Raw genomic sequence first — 21,686 nt, 5'->3', positions numbered from 1 at the left:
AATAGACTACTAATACTGTAGTCGTTAAGCTCATGTTTTCTTGTAGTGGTTAATCTCCAAAAAAATATTATATATCATTTTAAATCATTTTAAAAGTTTCTTAATTTTATTTAAATATTTCATAATCTCCAACCAAAATCTTCAAAATCCTAAATTCCAACCAGAATTCTCAAAATCCATTTAATTTCTATAAACTAAAACCAATCATGAAAAAACAGAAAACGTTTTTGATCATGTTTTTCTAGAAATGAAATAGTCATGGAGTAGATAAAAACAACATCATAGATAGTTTATTCTATTTACAAAAAATCATCATAGAAGTTTCCATTTTTGTTAAGCACGGATATTTCGCGTTTTACGAAGAAAAGAGAGAATATGAACCAATAGAATAATTGCCAGAGAAGAAGGGAGAACGAGGAAGCAAAAGAAAAGTGGCGTGTTCTTCTCTCAAATACTCTGCCGCCATTTCTTCTTCTTTTCCTCAATCTCACTCTTCTATATATACATACACAGAGCCACATACATAGATTCATAGCTCAATCTCAGCCTCCTTTGCTCAATCCAACGACCTAATCATAGATTCTTGGATGGTGAGGAAGGGAATGCGTGTCGGGAAGTACGAGCTTGGGAGGACTCTTGGGGAAGGCAACTCTGCCAAAGTCAAACTCGCTACAGATACCGTTTCAGGCCAATCGTTCGCCGTCAAAATCATCGACAAATCTAGTATCAAACGCCTTAACGTCTCTTTTCAGGTTCGCTCTTTTGTCTTTTTCTTCACTTTGCGAGAACTGGTTTAATGGTATATATTACAAGTCTTTATCATCTCTCGACTTTGTCAGATTAAGAGAGAGATCCGGACACTGAAAGTGTTAAAGCATCCAAATATTGTCAGATTACATGAGGTAATTAAATTAACTCATCGTTGCAATAATGTTATGGTTATCTCCTTGTTATGGTAGAATTAAAATAAAAGATCGTTAGAATTCTTTTGACGACGATTTAACATGAAACCTGTGAATCTTTTTTGTTTGCTTGCAGGAAGTGTAACTTTCTTGCAAAGTCATTTTGATTATCTGATTTTTAATTATAACTATTTTCTAATATATTATTAGTTCAGTTCATAACACGTAATCTCTCTTTTCACGTTGCTAAATAGCCAAACTTAACGTATAATCCATTTCCTTCCAAGCCTGAGTCCCGCTGATTAATTGGCTTGACGATGGATTTGATGACCACCAGACCAATTCAGTTATGAGGTCGGCCCCAAAATATTGATGATTTGAATAATGACATGGCAATCATATTCACAATTGGCTCTATTTTAAATAGCAGTCTTTAATAAAATAAAAATGGCTGTCCAAAAAAATATTGAAATAGTGTTTGATAACATGAGGTAATTGTTTTTTTTTGTGTGGATAGCATAAGGAAATCTAAATTCGATCAGAAGTGTATATTAACTGGGTATCAAATTATGTATAGTTTAACCAGATAATAAATAGCTGTACCGAAACCGACCCTCCATTAATTTTCTTATTAATGAGCAAATTTTGACGAAAATATTAAAACTTGTTTGTTTACATGTGTAGAAGTTTTTTCTTTTGTGTGTGTATGGTCAGAACTTTTTTGGTAATCTGTGTGGTCAGAAATTGTGAAGTAGTATCTTAAAAAGTCGTTTTATGATTCGTTGATTATAGGTTGTATTTATTAATTTCTCTCTTGAATGTCTTTATTCATTCACGTTACTAAATAGCCACGCTTAAGGTATCATTAATTAATTAATTTTTATGTTTATGAAATAGCTTTTCCGCTTGAGTTTTGGTCATTAATTGTGTGACGATAGATTTAATAACGTATTATAAGGTAGGTCCTAAAAATTGACCATTTAATTTTGATTAATGATATTGACAATCTTCACAACTGCCTCAAATTTTGGAATACTATAAAAATTTAATAAATCCAGTAAAACTCGTTTTTACACTTTAAATTCGTGAATCCATTTTGATATTTCCAATGCTTATGAGTGGATTCTTCGAGATTAACGATTACTTTTCTTGCAAGCAACCTAAATAATTGGTTCTGGACGTTGAATCAACTAGACTTAGTCTACGTTTTTTGCTTGATGATGGAAAATTTCCTGATAATTTATGATTTCCAATGTCTTGTCTTAATTTAATACCTAAACATATTTTAATGTCATTGATATGCCAAGTCCTTATTGTCGACCTGCAGGTCCTGGCTAGCAAAACCAAGATCTACATGGTCCTTGAATGTGTCACTGGTGGAGACTTATTTGACAGAATTGTAAGACTCACGTATTGCTACCGTAACGGTTTTGTTAATTAATCCAAGACTGGTTTCCAAAAATATGCTATGATCATTCTCAGGTCTCCAAAGGGAAGCTTTCCGAAACAGAAGGAAGAACATTGTTTCAGCAGTTGATTGATGGAGTCAGCTATTGTCATAACAAGGGAGTTTTCCACAGAGACCTCAAGGTCGGTGGTTTACAAGTTTTCTTGACCCATGAAGGCTTTAAACTTTTTTCACAATATTATTGGTCACATGTTCTGATATCCAATGTCACTTGCTGTAGCTAGAGAATGTTCTTCTTGATGCAAAAGGGCACATTAAGATCACCGATTTTGGCATTTGTGCTCTACCTCAGCATTTTAGGGTATTAATTTTCCAAATATCCTAAACCTATTTACATTAGCATTATATGAATCTACATGTCCAACATTTTTTGGGGGCTTTGACATGTTAGGAAGATGGGTTGCTACATACAACCTGTGGAAGTCCAAACTATGTCGCACCTGAGGTCCTAGCCAACAAGGGCTATGATGGTGCAGCATCGGATATATGGTCGTGTGGAGTGATCTTGTATGTTATCCTTACGGGATGTCTCCCTTTTGATGATGCAAACCTCGCGGTTCTTTTCCGTAATGTACTTTTATTTCTTCCCTCCGTTTTCAATAGTTTTTTTTTTTGCTAAATATATATGGTTTTTTTTCTTACCAACTTTTAATTTGCAAGTCTTTTATCCGAGCTAAAGTGTGTTTTATCAAATAGTCTATGTTTGAAGAAACATACTCAAAGCTGTTGCCATTTCAGATATTCAAAGGGGACCCTCCAATACCTAGATGGTTATCACCCGGTGCTAAAACCATGATCAAGAGAATGCTTGATCCAAATCCAATTACGAGGATGACAATCGCAGGTATTAAGGCCAATGATTGGTTCAATCATGACTACACTCCTTCCAATAGCGACGATGAAAATGATGCATCTTCATTCCAAGAAGATGTAAGAAAATGTTGCATTGGTTCTTATGAATGTTCTTTTAGTGAATTGCCTTTTTCATGAGTCTTGTGGTTTTGGTTCTGATGGTGAAGGTATCTGAAGAAGAGAAGAGCCCTGATTTTCCAACCGTCATCAACGCCTTTGAGTTGATCGGAATGTCATCATTTCTCGACCTCTCCGGTTTGTTTGAGACTGAGGTAACAGTTCAATCTTGTCCTCATGTACTTTGTTTCAAGATGTATTTTTTGCTCATGATAAAGTTTTTTTTTGTGCACTGTTTCAGAAAGTATCAGACCGGCAGATAAGATTCACATCAAATAGGTTAGGCATAGATGTATTGGAGAAGATCAAAACAACCCTTATGGAGATGGGTTTCTACGTACAGAAGAAACACACAATGGTGAGAATCTCTTTTTCTCTTGTCTACTACTACTTTAGTTGTTGCAAGCAGTTTAAGTGGTTTCTAAAGTTGAGAACTGATCTTGCTTCAGTTAAAAGCAATCCAACAAGAGAGTAATCGAAAAGGGCAAAGCGGGTTATCATTAACGGCAGAGGTTTTCGAGATCATCCCGTTGCTTAATGTGGTCGAACTAAGAAAGACACATGGTGATTCATTATTATATGAACAGGTAAATATTCTTGTAGCAAATAAATTTTACATCTCTATATCTTTTCTATAGTCTTGACATAAAACATCATATTGTTTTTGTGTTGGTGCAGTTGTGCGACAGATTATCAAACGAATTAAGCACATCATCTCATGTTCAAAAGCTTTAAAAGGTAGACAGGAGCAGGAAACAAATGTGAAACTATTCCAAATTTGCATCCGGAATGATAGAGGATTTATGTATATAAATTATATATGATAGAGGATTTATGTATATAAATTATATATGATAGAGGATTTATGTATATAAATTATTTTTAAAAATGTATATAAATTATATATTACCTTGTATAAAATTGGTACATTAGCCAAAGCTGTAAAGTATATTCTTTTGTAAACATTACATTGTCCCCGAATCTGTTCATTAGCAAGTAATAGATTGCATCCGATGCTTAATTACTGATTAGGCCTAAAACTCACTGGATTATGGTTTGATTACTTGGCCATTAATTGATTTACAATGAAGATGTTGATGATGTTCATAGAATGAGGAAGGAGAGGAGGCGTTTTCAAGACTAAAACAAGCTCTTACTACCACTACCTGGTTTTACACTGCTATTTTGTGATACAAAAATATGCATCAAGAGAAGGCATAGGTATTGCGCCAAACAATTTTACACTTAGTTTTTTTTTGTGATAGCAAAGCTTCTGTACACATTGCCTTAGTCATGTGTTCCATGAACTTACTAAGCATATCAAAAATTATTTTCATGTAGTTCTTGATGGACTCATTGTTCTTCTCACATAATGATCAAGTCGCCAATAAGCTCTTGGTTGTTCTCAATTTTGTATTTTGTTGTCCAAAATGAGTGTTGATGACCTTCACAAATATCTATTATATGATAATGATAGTATCTATTTTATTAAAACATAAAAATTATAGAGAACTAAAATTTGTGTGCCGTGTTATTTACAGTTTGTGCTATTGAAAATTTTAATTTTATAGATATTTATTAAATCTAATATTATAAAATCAATTTTTAATTAATTAATTAACATTTAACTAATTAATAATATATTTTGCATATATTTCTTAATTTAATCATAAAAATATCCCTTTATTGTTATAAATTTTATAAAAATATTTTACTCTATGTTCTTCTAAATATTAAAATTAAATCGTAAAAAACTAAAATATAAATATAAATTAGATTATATCATTTTAAATTAAACGAAAAAAAATATTTTTATGAAGCATATATTTTGTAAGTATAATTTTATATAAACCAAATACTAACATTCACCTCAAAAAAATATAATGAGTAAAGAATTTAAATAAGTGCTATCTTATATACAACTTTTGAGTTTACCATGAATAAAAATAATAAATCTATATTAATATTATCATCTAAAACAACCAGATTTTAATATTTCTCCAATTTTTCATTTTCACAAATATATTTTTAGTTTTATAAAAAATAGAAAACAAATAAAATAAACAAAAAATATTTCATCTCTAAAATAAGTTAAATTTAGTAAGCTATATATACTTCTATATTTATAATAAATTGTCAACACATTTTAAATTATTAATATAAAAAAATAAGAAACTGATCTGAAAATATCGAAAATATTAATATCAAATATATATGGTTTATCTAAAATTTTACATAAAAAGAATCAAGCTTTTTAGTGACCTAATGCAATAAGGATAAAAAGTTAAAGACTTGCCTACGCGCAAATTCTCGCACTTGAAAAACAACATGCAGGGTGCAAATTGTTATTACTAGATGGATTTGTAGAATAATAACGGGTGGAAGTACATTCTTTCAATTTTGATTAATTTTAGTAGGGAATTTTTGTTATTAAACTAATTAACTTACCTTAATATAGAACAAAAACATCGTTGGAAATGAAGTTCACAACATAAAAAAAAAAAGTTCAGGGTCCGTTTATATATAGTGCTATAAAATATGATTAGAGCTAGTTTCAGTAACTAAATAGTTGCGAGTAGAATTGTCTTTTAAAAGGATTTGATTCTTGATGTCTCTCAAGCAGCCAAACTCTTGGAGGCAATCTCAAAGACATTTTCAGATAATCCATTAGCTGACATTATCATCTCCAACTGTGCCTGCAAACCACAACAGCTCCATCTAAACATTTTTCTCTTATAGATTATAAAACCAACAAAAGCTAATGGTTTGTTGCGTCTTTGAGAAAAGAAACAATACTGGTTTTTGCAGTTACCTTGGCCAGAGCTTGTCGGGTTTCATCGTAGCGCTTCCACCTCGAAAAGGCAGATAACATACGAGAAGCAACCTAGACTCAGACACAAGAATAGCAAGTCGTAAAGGTTTGTTTATTGTCAACAAAAGATAACACACAGGTTTAGTTTTGGGAGCCAAACCTGAGGATTGATTTTGTCTAACTGGACAACAATGTCACCCAAGAACTTGTAACCTGATCCATCTTTGGCATGGAAGTTCACTGGTGAACCGCAGAATCCTCCAATAAGCGAGTAAACCTGAATGATCGTTGTTTGTAAGGCATGGATCTGAGAAAGAAAGTTGCAAAATTGATTGAGAATCCACTTGCCTTGTTTGGATTGCGCAGATCAAAAGATGGGTGATCCAGAAGCTTCTTCACATTCTCCACATTGCCGGGAATGTCGGATGACGATTGAAGGAGGAACCATTTATTAACAACCTGAGAAAAGAAGCCAGATAAATCTCAGTATGGAGGCAAGAAGGAAGTAACTTGTGAGATATTAAGAACCATACCAAGTAATCGCCCTGCCACTTGTTATAGAAGTCAGCAAGGACGTCATCACGGGTTTTACCCGGGTTCTGGGAAAGAGCTGCTAAAGCAGCAAATTGGTCGGTCAAATTGGTGGCCGACTTGTATTCACTCAATGCAAGTTCCACATATGATGGGTCCTCAAGAGATGCAAGAGAAGCTGCATTATTTCATTTCATTAGTAACTTGAGTAAAGAGAAGCTCGTTTTACTTAAGAATGACTAGTAAATGCAAACCTAGAGCCTGTATTCTTCAAAGCACGCCTCGCCATATTTGGGTGGTCAAAGACATAAGCCTCTATGCTCCTATTGTTCTCAACCTGCACAAAAAACAGCGGTTGAAAACTTTGGTCCCAAAAGATTAACTATGTAGAGAGAAGACATACTATCTTTAGAAGCTCAGTTTTGAGTTCAGACGCAAGCTGCTTTCTAACAAACTTTCTAACAACATGAACAGCATCAGGATCTGCCACGGCCATCATGTCCATAATCTCTCCCTCCCCAGGCAATGTTATTGCCTTGGCAATAAATTCCTACACAATACAAGATTACAAAGTCGTATCCTTGTTTTGATTATGTGGAGGTCCATAAGGGACTGTAGAGACATACCTTGTCCAAGGTTGAGTCAGAAAGCACGCTGCCGAGACCTTGAATGAATTTTGGGTTTAAAACCAATGGTCTGTTTTGTTGGAAATCAGAAACTAAGTTCAGCATGAGCTTCCTTGCAAGAACTTGACCTGCCTCCCACGTACAAAATACAGAAATACATGAATGATCGAAGGGCACAAAGAATTAAATATGTTGTGGAAAGGCACATTACCGGTTAAATTCATCTGAATCATGGGCTAGGAGGAAGAACAGATCATCATCCGAGAGATCAGTCTCAACACGAACTGGCGCACTGAATCCTCTAAATAGGGATGGAACAGGTCTTTCAGCTATATCAGAGAACACAAACTCTTCTTCTTTCTGTACGTAAGCAAAACATAAGCACTGGATGTGGACTACAGTGGAGGGCGATGTAACGTATACTGCATACATTACAAAACGTATTAAGGAATTCTCGACTGACCTTAGTCACTCGAAGTATTGTGCTGCTGCTAGAAATGGTCTGCAGTGTACCATCATGATAAACAGAGGAGAGTGTAATGTCTCAGTGTAATGTCTCTCCCACTTGAGTCCAGAAGACCAACAACCACTGGAATAAATGTAGCTTCTTTTGTGGGCTGCCCCGGAGTCGGAGGTATCTCCTGACTGGAAAAAATTATAAATTACAAAGCAAATCAAATCAATTTGTATCAACAACAAATCCAATAAAGGCAGGGCACTCAGTTCGGTGTTGAAACAGTCATTTTGATAAGAACAGAACCTGAATTTCAAAGAGAAGGTACGGGCTTCAGCATTGTAAGAGGACGCCACTTTGACGACTGGAGTTCCAGCTTGAGAGTACCTAAAATATTAACATTGTTTACATCCTTAATATGAAAACAAGACATTATACAATACAAGTATGACTTACCATTGCAAGAAATTAGCAAAATCTGCATTGTTGGCATCACGCATAGCAGCAAAGAAGTCTTCACAGGTCACAAGCTTGCTCATCATGTCTTTGGAAATAGAGATCAATACCCTGTAATATATTCACACACAGAGGTGAGCTTAAGGAGCACGCAATAAAGACCTAGCTACTGAATTCACACCAAAAAAAAAACAGTTTTGGAAAGCAACCTTTCGGAAACCCTCACTTCCGAGTAGAGTTTTGTACATCCTCACAACCTCAGCTCCCTAAGAAAAAATTATACAGTCAGCTAAGATTTCTTGCTTACTGCATATAACAGCAACATTATTATCGAAGAGCCAAACCTTTTCATAAACCTGAAACGACAACAAAAAAAAGAAAACAAAGCATATTATCAGAATTAACATATAACGGACTGACAGGAAATGAAACTGCATATGAAAATTAAATTCTTAGATCCGTACCGTCACTGAGTGAGCAGAATGATGGCCAGACACGTAATCCAAGTTTAGAACAGTTACGAAAACACAAGCACGTTAGATTGGAACACAATACTGAGCAAGAATCCCAGACTTCTTAAGTAAATAGAAAACTTGCCTGTGTAGAAGTTGTCCATCTGTCAGAGAAAGATAAAGAGCCATGTTTATCAACACCGAACGTAACATGTACATCATAATTTTCAAGGCAAGATAAGTAACAAGAATCTCTAACCTTGATGTATGAATGTGGGCGAACAGGATGTGCCATAGGACCAGCATCCTGGAAATCAAACAACAAAGGATTTGGATATTTAAAAAAATGAAACAAACTATGTAGTGGCCTAAAGGAGTACAAGACTACGTACCTCCGGGAATTGATAGATCCTGAGCGTTGAAACATCAGCAATACGCTTTACAGTACGGCTTCCCATGTCAGATGAAAACTCCTTTAAAAATTTGAGAAGTATAATACGATTAGAATAGAGAAAATTTTGCAATACGCAACTTACAATTATGAAGAATAAATGTACCTGATCACGGAAGACAGTAAGACCTTCCTTTAGACTGAGTTGGAACCAGTCACGGCATGTCACCCTATTATCACAAATAGAGTTTTAGTCATATACCAGGCCGCATAATAACAATGTCTATCTTGTGCAAGTTATTGTGCAGACAAGCATATAAGCAAAATTGGAAGATTCAACCAACAAGAAGCGATCATTTGCAATAAAGAGAAGATAGATGAAGCTGACCTGTTACCTGTCCAATTGTGGAAGTACTGCACATAAAACAACGAACGACACGTTTATTAAGAAAATAAACATACACAGTATAAGATTCCATAAACAGCATAATGCGCGATTACATACTTCATGACCAATAACTCCCAAAATTGCTGCATAATCTGCATCTGTTGCAGTTTCTGGAGATGCCAGGACAAGCTTGGAATTAAAAATCTGCAAGGTAGACATACTTCATGATCAAGAAGATAAAATATCAACACAGATACGTTATTATTATAAAGAAGGGTAGAATTACATTCAAACTCTTGTTTTCCATGGCTCCCCTGAATAGCGAACATAAATCAATTAGTTTGATTACTCTCGACAAAAAGAAAAAAAGTAAAATACTATCTGTTCATACATGTTAAAATCTGGAACGGCGACAATGTTGAAGAGATCCAGGTCATACTCAAGGCCAAACACCTAGAGGAAAAGGTTAACCCACAAAATATTCAGATTCAATACCCTAACAAATACAATATTTAAAAAAAACTTTTGAAAGTACTTACATCTTCATCCCACTTCATGGCCGCCTTCAGAGAATACATGGCATGAGCAGTCTTTGGTAGATCTTCTGCAGGAGTCCAGATTTTCAGAGATACCTCCCTACCAGAGCGTGTGGTAAATGTATCATCTCTGCTCGCTAGCTGTCCAGCCACCAGAGCAAATAGATAGCATGGCTTCTTGAATGGATCCTCCCATAAGGCAAAGTGCCGACCTCCCTACATTTCAACGAAGAGATTTGCGTTCAGCAAAGACAAAAGGTGAGACAGAAGGTGTCACTATGTTGCTAACCTCTATGTCTCCTTGGGAAATAAGGTTTCCATTGGACAACAATACAGGATAAAGTGACTTGTCAGCTTCAACACGGCATGTGTACTTCGCCATAATATCAGGACGGTCCTAATCATTGCATATAAAAAACACTATGTAAGAACATCAATAGTACTATCTCAACAAGAGTCATCTTTATATAGAAGTGGCAACCAACCTGGTAAAATGTGATTTTTCGGAAACCCTCTGCTTCACATTGTGTGCAAAAGTTCCCAGATGACTTGTAGAGCCCCTACAGAATAAACATAGAATGGTTAAAATTGTTCTAGTAACAGAAGAAAAAAAAAAGTAAAGGAACATATGCAGAAAAGTTTACATCAAGTGAAGTATTCTTGTGGGGGTATATCTCAGTATCAATTTCCAGAACAAAGGACTCCTTGGCCGGCAGTGAAGGCAGAGTGAGATGACGAGAGTCCAACTGGTAATCCCCTTCCTTGTCGAAGATAAAGAGAGACCAGTAAGCAAAGAAAAGTGAGTTATTAATTTTTTATAATACGGAGTTGATTTTAGTATCAAAAAATTATTTGGTAATATTTAGAACTACAGAGTGAGCATAGAGATACAAAAAAGAAAAAAGAAAAAAAAAATCTGCAGGTTTAAGCATTAAGTGGATACCTTCAGAAGCTTGCCCTCAACTTTGACAGAAAGTAGCTTCAAGTCATGCCCATTCAGGACCAAGGGAGCAGAGGATCCTGGGCAACAGAATACTTGTTCAGAATGCGATGTGAAAATAAAAGAGAGAGGTAAAAACAAAGCTTAAAGAAACTATTAATGTCAAAACAAGTAACGTACCTTTAACTCGAGGGGAAACCTTGATTAAAGAGCTAACAATTGTTTTCTCTTCACCTAGAGAGAAGCTCAGATCCACCTAAGCTTTTAACATCAGAATGATAGTGATTCTACTCATTTGGAGATTAAAGAAGGGTGGGTAGCATACAGTTTCAAAGTAGTAATCAGGCTTGGTGTAGTCCTTGAGAAATATTTCCTTAGGTGCATCCATTTCAACTTTATCCGGAACTGATTCAGTGGCAACAGAACAAAACAGCTTCCTACTGCTTTGCTTATACCTCTGGGATAGAAAAACAGAGAAAGTATTTTAGATTTTGCTACAGCAATTTTGGGTTCTAATTATCATCAGGGAAGGATAGAGAGAGAGAGAGTTACATCAATAGAGTGTGATGGAAACCGATTCTTGGTCAAACAAGTAACCTGATGCAAATTGAAGATTATTCTCGATTTAGATTTAAGTAGAGCAGTTGAAGAGATAAAAGAAAGAAACAGAAACCTGAGAAGCAAGGAAGGGTGTAAGTCTCTTTGGTGAATTACGTAATGGAAGAGGACTGGGAGCCTACAAAAAAGGGAGTTGAAGATGACAAAATTAGAGAAGAAATTAAGGGAATTTATAATACTTGTTACAACCAAATTAAAAGCAAACTAACATATGCATACTATACGAGTGATCAAAGCTCGAACAAACTCAAATCATTTAGCTTGGTTCAGAATCGAACAAACATTAATCCTATTAGTAGCTACAACCGAAGGAAAAGGTAAAAAAGGTGGAACCTAGCCACAGTCACACTTCGACAAGGAATTATCAATTGAGCCATAGGAAGAATAAAACACCCAAAAACCTCTATAGATTCAATCTATTAAACCCTAGAAAACTCTCTCAACCAGAGAGTTAAAGGTTAGGCCTACGGACTTTATATATGAAAATCGGATAGCATTTTAAAAGAGAAAAAAAAATGGCCAAAGAAAATTCGATATTAATATAACAAACGAAAATGGCGACGCAAGTGAATAACAAAAAAAAAAAAAATGATTGATCTTGGGATTCGACTGACGATCAAAGTCTAGGAAAATCGATCGGAGGAAGAAGAAGAGAACATTACCGAGATCCGATTATCAGATGAAAGAGGCACAACTCATTCAATCAGAAGAAGAAAACACTGATAGATATATGAATAATTGATGTTTAGAGATTTTCACACACGTAAGCCCAGTTCTTTTGCTGGACGCAGTGAGTCACCAAAATATAAAAGAATTTAAAAGGACAGGTCAGCAATAAATTAAAATACAGAGCTAAAGGATTGACGCAAGCCACAAAGTTAAACATATTCTCTTGTTATTATTTTTTATTTTACCAATAAATTTGGGTCAAATCTCCAAAATAGCACATTTCTAATGACTTTTGATAAAACATTAAGTGCTATTTTTGTGACTTTTGACATTGAATGCTAGTTTGGGAACATAAACTTGATTTAATGCTATTTTTGTCTTTTTCTCTTTTATCTTTTGAAAATTTTAATTTTTTTATTTTTCAGAATTTGAAATCTTATCCCCAAAATCTCATTTCTCAACTGTAAACTGGGAACATAAACTTGATTTAATGCTATTTTTGTCTTTTTCTCTTTTATCTTTTGAAAGTTTTAATTTTTTTATTTTTCAGAATTTGAAATCTTATCCCCAAAATCTCATTTCTCAACTGTAAACCCTAAACCCTAAAATCTAAACACTAAACCCTAAACCCTAAACCATAAACCCTAAACCCTAAACTCTAAACCCTAAACCCTAAACTCTAAACCCTAAACCCTAAACTCTAAACCCTAAACCCTAAACTCTAAACCCTAAACCCTAAACTCTAAACCCTAAACCCTAAACTCTAAACCCTAAACCCTAAACCCTAAATCCTAAACCCCACCCTTTAACTCTAAACCCTAAGTTTGTGATTTTTGATAAAACATTAAGTGTTATTTTTGTGATTTTTGACCTTGAGTGCTAGTTTGGGAATAAAAACTTGATTTAGTGCTATTTTTGTCTTTTTCTCATAAAGTTTCACCATTTATATTTTTGCATTTTAATTTATATTTTAGTTTCTAACAAATATTTTATATCAATTCTATTAAAATAAAAGTCATGACTTTTTCATGTGTGATTTTTTTAATTTGAATCATTTTTTATAAATTTTATTGAATGAATTTCTTTAAAACTAATAACACATAGCATCTTTGAACTAATTTAATCATAATATCTTTTGATATCTTTTCATTTTAAATATAAAAATATATTTTAAAAAATCTAAAAAATCTGTTTGAAAATATTTAACAAGATCTTAATTTTCAAAAATATATGTAAATATTTTCATTAATTTTGTAATTATTTTTAAATATTATTATACATTAATATATTCAGTTATAGTTTATAAAATGAAAAATAAAATTATATCCTTTTTATCTATTATATAATCATAATCAATCGTATATAATCATAATCAATCTTATTAACAAATTTATATATAATTTATTTTCATATTTATAAATATTTATGTTCAAAAATATAATACGTTGGTCAGACGGGTTAAGATTAGCAAACTATATAATTATAAATATTTATGTTCAATTATCATTTATAAAATGAAAACATTTTATCCTATTTTATCGATATTATAATCATAATCAATAATGTTAAAATAAAATTATTATATTGAACAAAATATGATAAATTTTTGTTAAATTGATAAATTTTACTTTCATAAATAAAAACATTCATGTTAAAATTATATGATGACAGAACGATTTAACATTAGCAAACTATATAATACATATATAAAATTAAGATTTTCTATATACAATAATATATTGGGCAAATCTCCAAAATAGCACCTTTCTAAGTTTATATCACAAAAATAGCACTCAAAAACTAAAATGACCAAAATAGCACCTTTCTAAGTTTATATCACAAAAATAGCACTCAAAAACTAAAATGACCAAAATAGCACCTTTCTAAGTTTATATCACAAAAATAGCACTCAAAAACTAAAATGACCAAAATAGCACCTTTCTAAGTTTATATCACAAAAATAGCACTCAAAAACTAAAATGACCAAAATAGCACCTTTCTAAGTTTATATCACAAAAATAGCACTCAAAAACTAAAATGACCAAAATAGCACCTTTCTAAGTTTATCCATGAAAAATTTTAATTTTTTTTATTTTTCAAAATTTGAAATCTTATCCCCAAAACCTCATTTCTCAACTCTAAACCCTAAACCCTAAACTCTAAACCCTAAACCCTAAACCCTAAATCCTAAACCCCACCCTTTAACTCTAAACCCTAAGTTTGTGACTTTTGATAAAACATTAAGTGCTATTTTTGTGACTTTTGACCTTGATTGCTAGTTTGGGAACATAAACTTGATTTAGTGCTATTTTTGTCTTTTTCTCTAATATATTATCTAAATGAATAAAAGTAAAAAATATTGCTAAAAAGAAATCCAGCTTTAAAAGGCGGGTCATAATTTAGCATAAATTAAATACAAAATAATTTTCAAATATGTTATTTCATACATATATTAATTTGTTTAATAACTAAATGTAAATACAATAAGATAAATATATAATAATAAGCAACAAATACATATGACGGCTCTATACAATTTATTACAACATATAAACAATAAAATTATTAAATTATTGTATCTGAAATAGTTATATAAACATTTAAATATATGATTAACTTCTTAAAAATGTATATTACTAATAATTTAAAATAAATATCTACGTATATAAAACTGAAAATAACACCTGCGGCAACCTCTAGTTTTACTTTAAAACATCAATCTATCAAATACAAAACCAAAATCTAAAACATCAATCATTAAAATTGGATGAAGTATATAACAAAAAAACGATATTTTTATCAAACAGGAAAAAAGATTTTACAAAAGGAATAACAGAAATTGTTTGTTGTGTTTAAAAAAAAAATGCAGAAATTGTTTGTATTATATGTATTTCAACATTATATTTCGTCTTATCCATTTTATTTCCTTTGCGGGTCTCATATAAACGTGTCAAATATTTATAAGTTCATGCTTTATATATATATATATATATATTGAACTTTCATGTTACATAAGCACAATAAGTTAAATCGTCATTCTCTTCATAACAATGTCGACGTAAATACTTATCATAATATTCTCAACGTTTTAAACTTACAAATATTTATCGTATTTTACATTACAAAATATGACATGTTAAATAACATGATTGAATGAAATGAGAAGTACAAAAGAAAATGAAAGAATGATCAAATCATATATGGCTTCAAATGAAGAATCATTATGATAGTTCATCAGCACATGAACAAAAACCAGAATCAGCAAACCCAAAATATATGTATATGCATAAAATCTTTATATAATAAAATAAAAAATTACTAAGTTTATAGCATCAAAAAGTTAACATCACCAAAATTTAGTGGTTTCGTTTTTCTGCTGTGAATGTCATATATATAGTAGATCGGTAAACGTTTCTAAATGATCTAGCATTCACGATAAGTTTTGAAATATAATATTTTTTAATAAATTATTTAAAAATCTTATGCTTATAAAGTATGATTATTTTTGGAATATCTTGTTAGTAAAGAAAAAGAAAATATCTCGTGAGTGGATTGCATCCGAATTTTGGTTGGAAGATTTCATTTTAAATATTTAAATATTAAATGCATGAAATTATGAGAGAAGATATCTCTTTAGTTGATTGCAACAACTTTTTTATTGACATGTTCCACTACATGACACATATTCCACTAAATGGCACAAAAAATGCAGATCAAAGAGAAATGCATATCAAACAGAACAAAGACAAATCATGCAGATCAAGCAGAACAAATACATATTGAACTAATTCAATCAATTATTTTATTTAAATAAATGTTGAATTTTTAATGTAAATTAAATATCTAAACATAATACTACTGATTATAACTAAGTAATAAATATCATGTTGACAAAAATATCAATAAATATCATCATTTTAATAAGTATAGTGAAATTTAAAATTATATAAAAATTCATCACAATTACATAAATTATAAAGAGTATCCTTGTTTTGCTCATATTTTTTGTATATTTATTCGATTTTGGTTTTTTTTTTACCATTTGGTTCAACTATAGAACTAATATTATCAATTTTATACTCCTTCCATTCCAAAATAGATGATAGTTTGGAGAGTTTATGATGTTTCAAAATAGATGATGTATTGATATTTTTATATTATTCTTAGTTTTATTGAAAACTGTGTGACCAATGATGTTTTATACTTATTTTTTAAGGATTGACTGAATTAATTTTAGTTCATATTTTTAATGTTACTTTTTAGAAAAAAATGTAAACCTTAATTCTTGTGCATTCACTCAAAACATCAAGTATTTTTGGAATAGATGGAGTATATGTTATTGTATCAACAAAATCTTCATTTAAAATTTCAAAATTTAAAATATATAAATGTATATGTATATGTAAGAACAAAAAATATGTTTGATATTTCATTGATATTAAGTAATTATAAATAACCTTTAACATTTATAATTATATGCAGTCAAATTATGAACTACCAAATATGAAAGTATATACATAAATGTATGAAACTAATTTATATGAAAATATTAATTACTTTTTGAATATATAATACATGATTTTATTGATCATATATTTTAAAAAGATACAAAATAACATGTATAACATTCTGAAACTAAATTATAAAAAAATATGCAATAAAAAAAAATGCAATCAAATAACCGTTTCTCTCTCGCAAGCGACACAAAAGGCGAAAACAAACAACAGTTTCTCTACAACAATCCCCGGCCGGCGTCGGCTCCGGCGTTGGTTCGTACTCTTGTTATATTATTGTTTATATGTATCTTAAGCTTTTAGTTCAAATAAATTCATTGTCGTTGCTTAGTTTAATCAAGCGACATGATCTATCGTCACACCATCTCTCCTCTTCCTGGTGCCGTCGCGTAATGTCTTCGTCATGGACAAACAGTTTTCTGTTTCTCCACTGGTTCGTTGGGCAGTTAGGAGGTTTGGATCAGAGCTTTGACGAGTCTTTTTTCTCCCTCATAGGTGAGTCTATTATCTCCATTATTGTTGAGTGCAATCTCCCAACAATCAAACCATGGTGGTTTTGTATTGTCCGTGTATTTCCATGGCTTGTTAGACATGGTGGTCTTTTCCATCCAGAAAATTCTTTGGAAGGATTACTAGTTATATGGAACAAAAAAGGAATCTTAAACCACCATGGCCATGGAGAAGATTGTGTACGTCATGTTATTTTGACATTCTGACATGGACGATGGTGACTCCATTAATTCAGAGAGATGTGTTTAATCTCTATTTGACAACAAGAGGAAATACGGCATGTTTATGTGAAGACATGGAGTGGGAGACGATGGAGTTAAGTGCTTATCATTGTCAGTTTGAGAGATTATTTATGATATGGATAGAGACTACAACAAATCATGTTATCTCCTGGAGCGGGAGTGTATGGAATGGGCAGCGATGTAACAGATGGATCGCACCCACTGATCTGTTAAGTGATAAAAGGAGTTGGATCACAATAAATGATAGCCGAACACAAGATCATATAAGACCGAGAACAAAAATAGATAAAGTTAGCGAATCAGTCTATCCTGCACAAGAGTTAGGAAGCATCGTGTTATTACTTTTCTATTATCATGTTTTACTTAAAAATGTATTTGTTGTATGTTTGGATTCATGTACTCTCTTAATCCTCTTTTGATAATAATAAAGATAAGATGTTATAAAAAAAAAATGAATATACAAACTAAATATATATTACTTTTTATAATTATATTTATTATATTGTTTTAATGTGCTTTCAAAAAATCTATCATTATGGAACAATGATAATATGTAAGAACATAAAATATGTTTGATATTTTTCATTGTGCATGAATTCACTAAATTTATTTATATAAAAATATTAATTACTTTTTGAAAAAATTATACATAATTTTTACTGGTCATATATTTTAACATGATAAGAAAATAATATCTATAACTACATACTGAAACAAAATTATAAAAAATATAAATATATTAACTAAATATAAGCTAAAATTTTATAAAAGATAAATATAATTGAATAAGTCTAAACAAGCCTATACAAAACAAATGTAAATTTTTATTCCATATTTCATTATCTAAAGATATTAAATAAAACTTAAATAACTATCTAAAATTGTAAATATTTGCAATCAATATACGAGTTATCAATAACATGCATGAATTCATTAACTGGTTTATAATTAAAAAATATTATAATATGACATTTAACTTTTGTTCACAACTACTCCTTACTACTCCTTCTGTTTCATAATACTTGATGTTTTTTTAGTAGTGCACAAAAATTAAGAAAATTACATTTCTCTAAAAAAATATTTTAAAATAGAATTTTAAAATCAGTTAACCAATTATAAAAGAGACTGTAAAATTTAACTGGTTGAACAGTTTCCAATAAAGTTAAAGTTAACATCATCTATATTGAAACAGAGAGAGTATTAATTATTGTATTTATGTTACATATTATCAACAATTAAAATTAAATAAAATATAAAAATTATGTTTTTATAGTTTTCCGAATATTATATGTGATTATTTAGTAAAGTTATATATTTTATATTATATAAAACTAACAGCCAAATAAATAATACACAAAAATCATAATATGTAAATTATATATATATATATATAATTGTCTATGAAGATATTATAGAATATGATATTTAAAGAATAGATCAGTTGGTCATCAAAAAAAAAAAGAATAGATCAGTTTAAAGAATTTCAATAGAATATATTTTTAAGAAAATTTTAGTTTAAGAGAAAGAATATAGAAAAAGAAAGTGAAAGCACATGATTGAAGATCTGTAATCTGTTACGCCAGCTCCTTCTTCTCTTATACATGCAGAACAATTATTTATAACCAAATATCAATCTGCTATCGAAGTTTGGGAGCTCTCTCCTTGGACAGCCAGCTTCAACTCATCTCAATGCACCTCCTTTCAAGAGGAACTCCAGACCTCTCGCCGGCGACTCAACCTACTGCCAGTGGGTATCACCTCCAACATCTTCCCCTCGATCTATCTGCCGGGGCCTATGGCTGAGCCGTAACAAATTGATCTTCGAATCCAAGACCCTGTCACAACAACAATTAGTTAACAAAGAAATTGTGTCGTGCAAGGAATGGGAATTTGCTCAAGCGATCATACCCAAGCCAACTCATAACAAAGCGACGCCTCGCTTGGCCCCGACGCCGACGATCGATACTATCATCTGCCACACAGGTGCAGCTTGGAACAAAGACCATAAAGTCACCGGGCTCGCCTGGATCTTCTCCAACCCCCGACTCAACCGAAATATCCAGAGGTTCCTTCCTGCAAACCGTCGTTTCGTCTCCTCTTATGGCTGAGGCCTTGGCGATAAGGGAAGCCCTCTTGCATGCCTCTGCCCACCACTACAAACGTATCTGGCTCCGCTCAGATTCCCAAGGGCTGATCACAGCCATCAACTCGAATCTCCTATCGATAGAGCTCTACGGTATTTTATCGGATGTTTATTCGATGATTTCGTCTAAGTTTCTTTCTGTTTTGTTTTCATTTATCTCAAGAACCCTAAACGGGCCTGCAGACTCTTTGGCTAAGGCTTGTCTTTGTATGAACCCTTTGAACTTTTAAAGCCCTTTCTTTAATTAGTGAACCCTTTCAGTTGTTCAAAAAAAAATATCTATCTGCATGCAGGTCAATTTATTTTTTTTTCTTTTTTTTTGGTTTTGCTACTAAAATTATGAATGGACAAAAAATGCAGTCTCATCTGTATTTAAATAATCTGCATTCTATCTGCATTTTTTCTGCATGCCTTAGTTTAAATATAAATATATATACAAAACAAAAAAATCTAGGGAGTAGACTACAATATTCCTGGGTGGATCTGTTTGCTTGGGCTTCTTGTTAAATTGATTCTAGGTTCCAACAGTCTATGCTTTCATCCTTTAGTGTTTATAGCTTATGTTTGGTTCCAAAGAATTCTTGAATTTTGTTGGCTTTTGGCTCCAGAGGACATGTTTGTTCCTGCTGGCTTTGTTTCCTAATCATGTATCCCAAATCGGTAACTTTCTAAAGTTAATGGAATTCTGACTGGTGATTCTGGAAACAAGAAGAATAAATAGGAAAGAAATGTAGAGGAATAAAATAGCAGGAATGAAAAGGAACTAGTGTTCTTTCTCAAATTTTAGAAAGAATGACTTTGTTCTTTATTTCTTTACAGAAAAAGGAATGAAAGAGAATGAGAGAAAAAAATTATTCATTGTGAATGGTGATTTTTTTTAGGAACGTTAGGTAATGCATCGTTCCTCGTCATTCCTTGGTCACCATTCGTAACCTACGTCTTGCATCCAGTTTTGGAACCAGGAACGTGTGTGTTTTAAATGTTCCCAACTCTTTTACCCATCTGCCAAAATATCAACATGTAAAACAGTGGAAATCAACTCTTTTTCAAATTTTATCTAAAGAAGGAAGAGAATCGGCTGTACAGAAATACCAGGCTTGTAAAGTCATCAAAAATGACATGAGGATATTGCTCATACATCTTCCACATTGCTTTCTTGCTTTGGATTTCATGCCTTGTTACCTTAAACAAAGGGAACTCTGGATAACTAGAATTGTAAAGAAGTAAGATTTGGAAAAGAAAATCATGGAGGTACTTACCACCACCGACCTTTAACAAATGCTTCCCCATTACCATCGAATAAGCCAAGCCAGAGACTTTACGACTATCCTGATCAGTGATCTCAATAAGGGGACCAAGAGTTGTCCAACAGCGATGCCAAAAACTAGCCGTCATACCCAAACTCACCTCAGACACACACAAATGGTCTTGCCATAATTCTAAGCTTGCAGAAGTGTTTCCATATCCAACTACTATCTTGCATAGGTTGGAGAGCACAAAACTTTTGAGAACCTATAAGATGGTCACCCACAATAGCCATAACGAACCATATGAAGTTAAGAGTATAACCAAATGAGCTTTTGCACAAGGACCTTGTTTCAGGCCCCTAGACGGTTGAGGCCAAGTCCCCCACTCTCACGAAATGACTCCTGCTGGAGACCAAAAGTATCAACCACAACCCTATTCTTCTAAAAATCTACACCGTCAAAGTACGACAGTTGAGCGTCCACTATGGACTAATAATCATTTGAAGTGTTTCAGTAGTAATTACTGTTAATTTCAGCTTCTAATTGAGCTTGATGTGCCAATAAGCTTCTAGTGGAGTATGACTTGTTTTATTTGTCCTTAATATAAAGCAATGTCAAACCAATAACTTGTCGATGAAAAGGATGGACGAGACTATTGAATGCTCTAAGCAGGTAGGTTACATAAACAAGCATGTAACACTAGAGTCTGTGGTGCTATGATCTCTAGATAACACTCATCAGTGTTTAGATAACACTCATCAGTGTTTCTTTTCCAGTAGTTATCTCTTTAAGACGTGAATAGTATACAAACTGATATA

At 32.2% G+C, this 21,686-nt stretch overlaps 1 protein-coding gene and 1 pseudogene across 1 annotated transcript; one reads left to right on the top strand and one right to left on the bottom strand.

The window, feature by feature from the left end:
• Positions 1-334: 334 nt before the first annotated feature.
• On the top strand, positions 335-4,328 carry LOC106298619 (CBL-interacting serine/threonine-protein kinase 17-like). The gene is made up of 11 exons (XM_013734758.1): positions 335-752; positions 840-902; positions 2,230-2,301; positions 2,385-2,492; positions 2,591-2,671; positions 2,762-2,941; positions 3,109-3,300; positions 3,390-3,494; positions 3,581-3,697; positions 3,789-3,926; positions 4,018-4,328. The coding sequence occupies exons 1-11, from the start codon at positions 588-590 to the stop codon at positions 4,072-4,074; spliced, it is 1,278 nt and encodes a 425-aa protein (XP_013590212.1). The 5' UTR covers positions 335-587; the 3' UTR covers positions 4,075-4,328.
• A 1,444-nt stretch (positions 4,329-5,772) lies between these two features.
• On the bottom strand, positions 5,773-11,993 carry LOC106301032 (annotated as a pseudogene).
• Between the last annotated feature and the right edge of the window lie 9,693 nt (positions 11,994-21,686).

Source organism: Brassica oleracea, chromosome C6, assembly GCF_000695525.1.
Source record: "Brassica oleracea var. oleracea cultivar TO1000 chromosome C6, BOL, whole genome shotgun sequence".
Lineage (NCBI taxonomy): Eukaryota > Viridiplantae > Streptophyta > Magnoliopsida > Brassicales > Brassicaceae > Brassica > Brassica oleracea.
This window is presented reverse-complemented; position numbering and strand designations above follow the sequence as displayed.

Excerpts from the sequence above, each read along its gene's own strand:
- LOC106298619 (XM_013734758.1), top strand. The coding sequence starts at position 588 with ATGGTGAGGAAGGGAATGCGTGTCGGGAAGTACGAGCTTGGGAGGACT. Across the intron at positions 2,672-2,761 it reads CTCTACCTCAGCATTTTAGG|GAAGATGGGTTGCTACATAC; the intron begins GTATTAATTTTC and ends TTGACATGTTAG. Across the intron at positions 3,495-3,580 it reads CCGGTTTGTTTGAGACTGAG|AAAGTATCAGACCGGCAGAT; the intron begins GTAACAGTTCAA and ends GCACTGTTTCAG.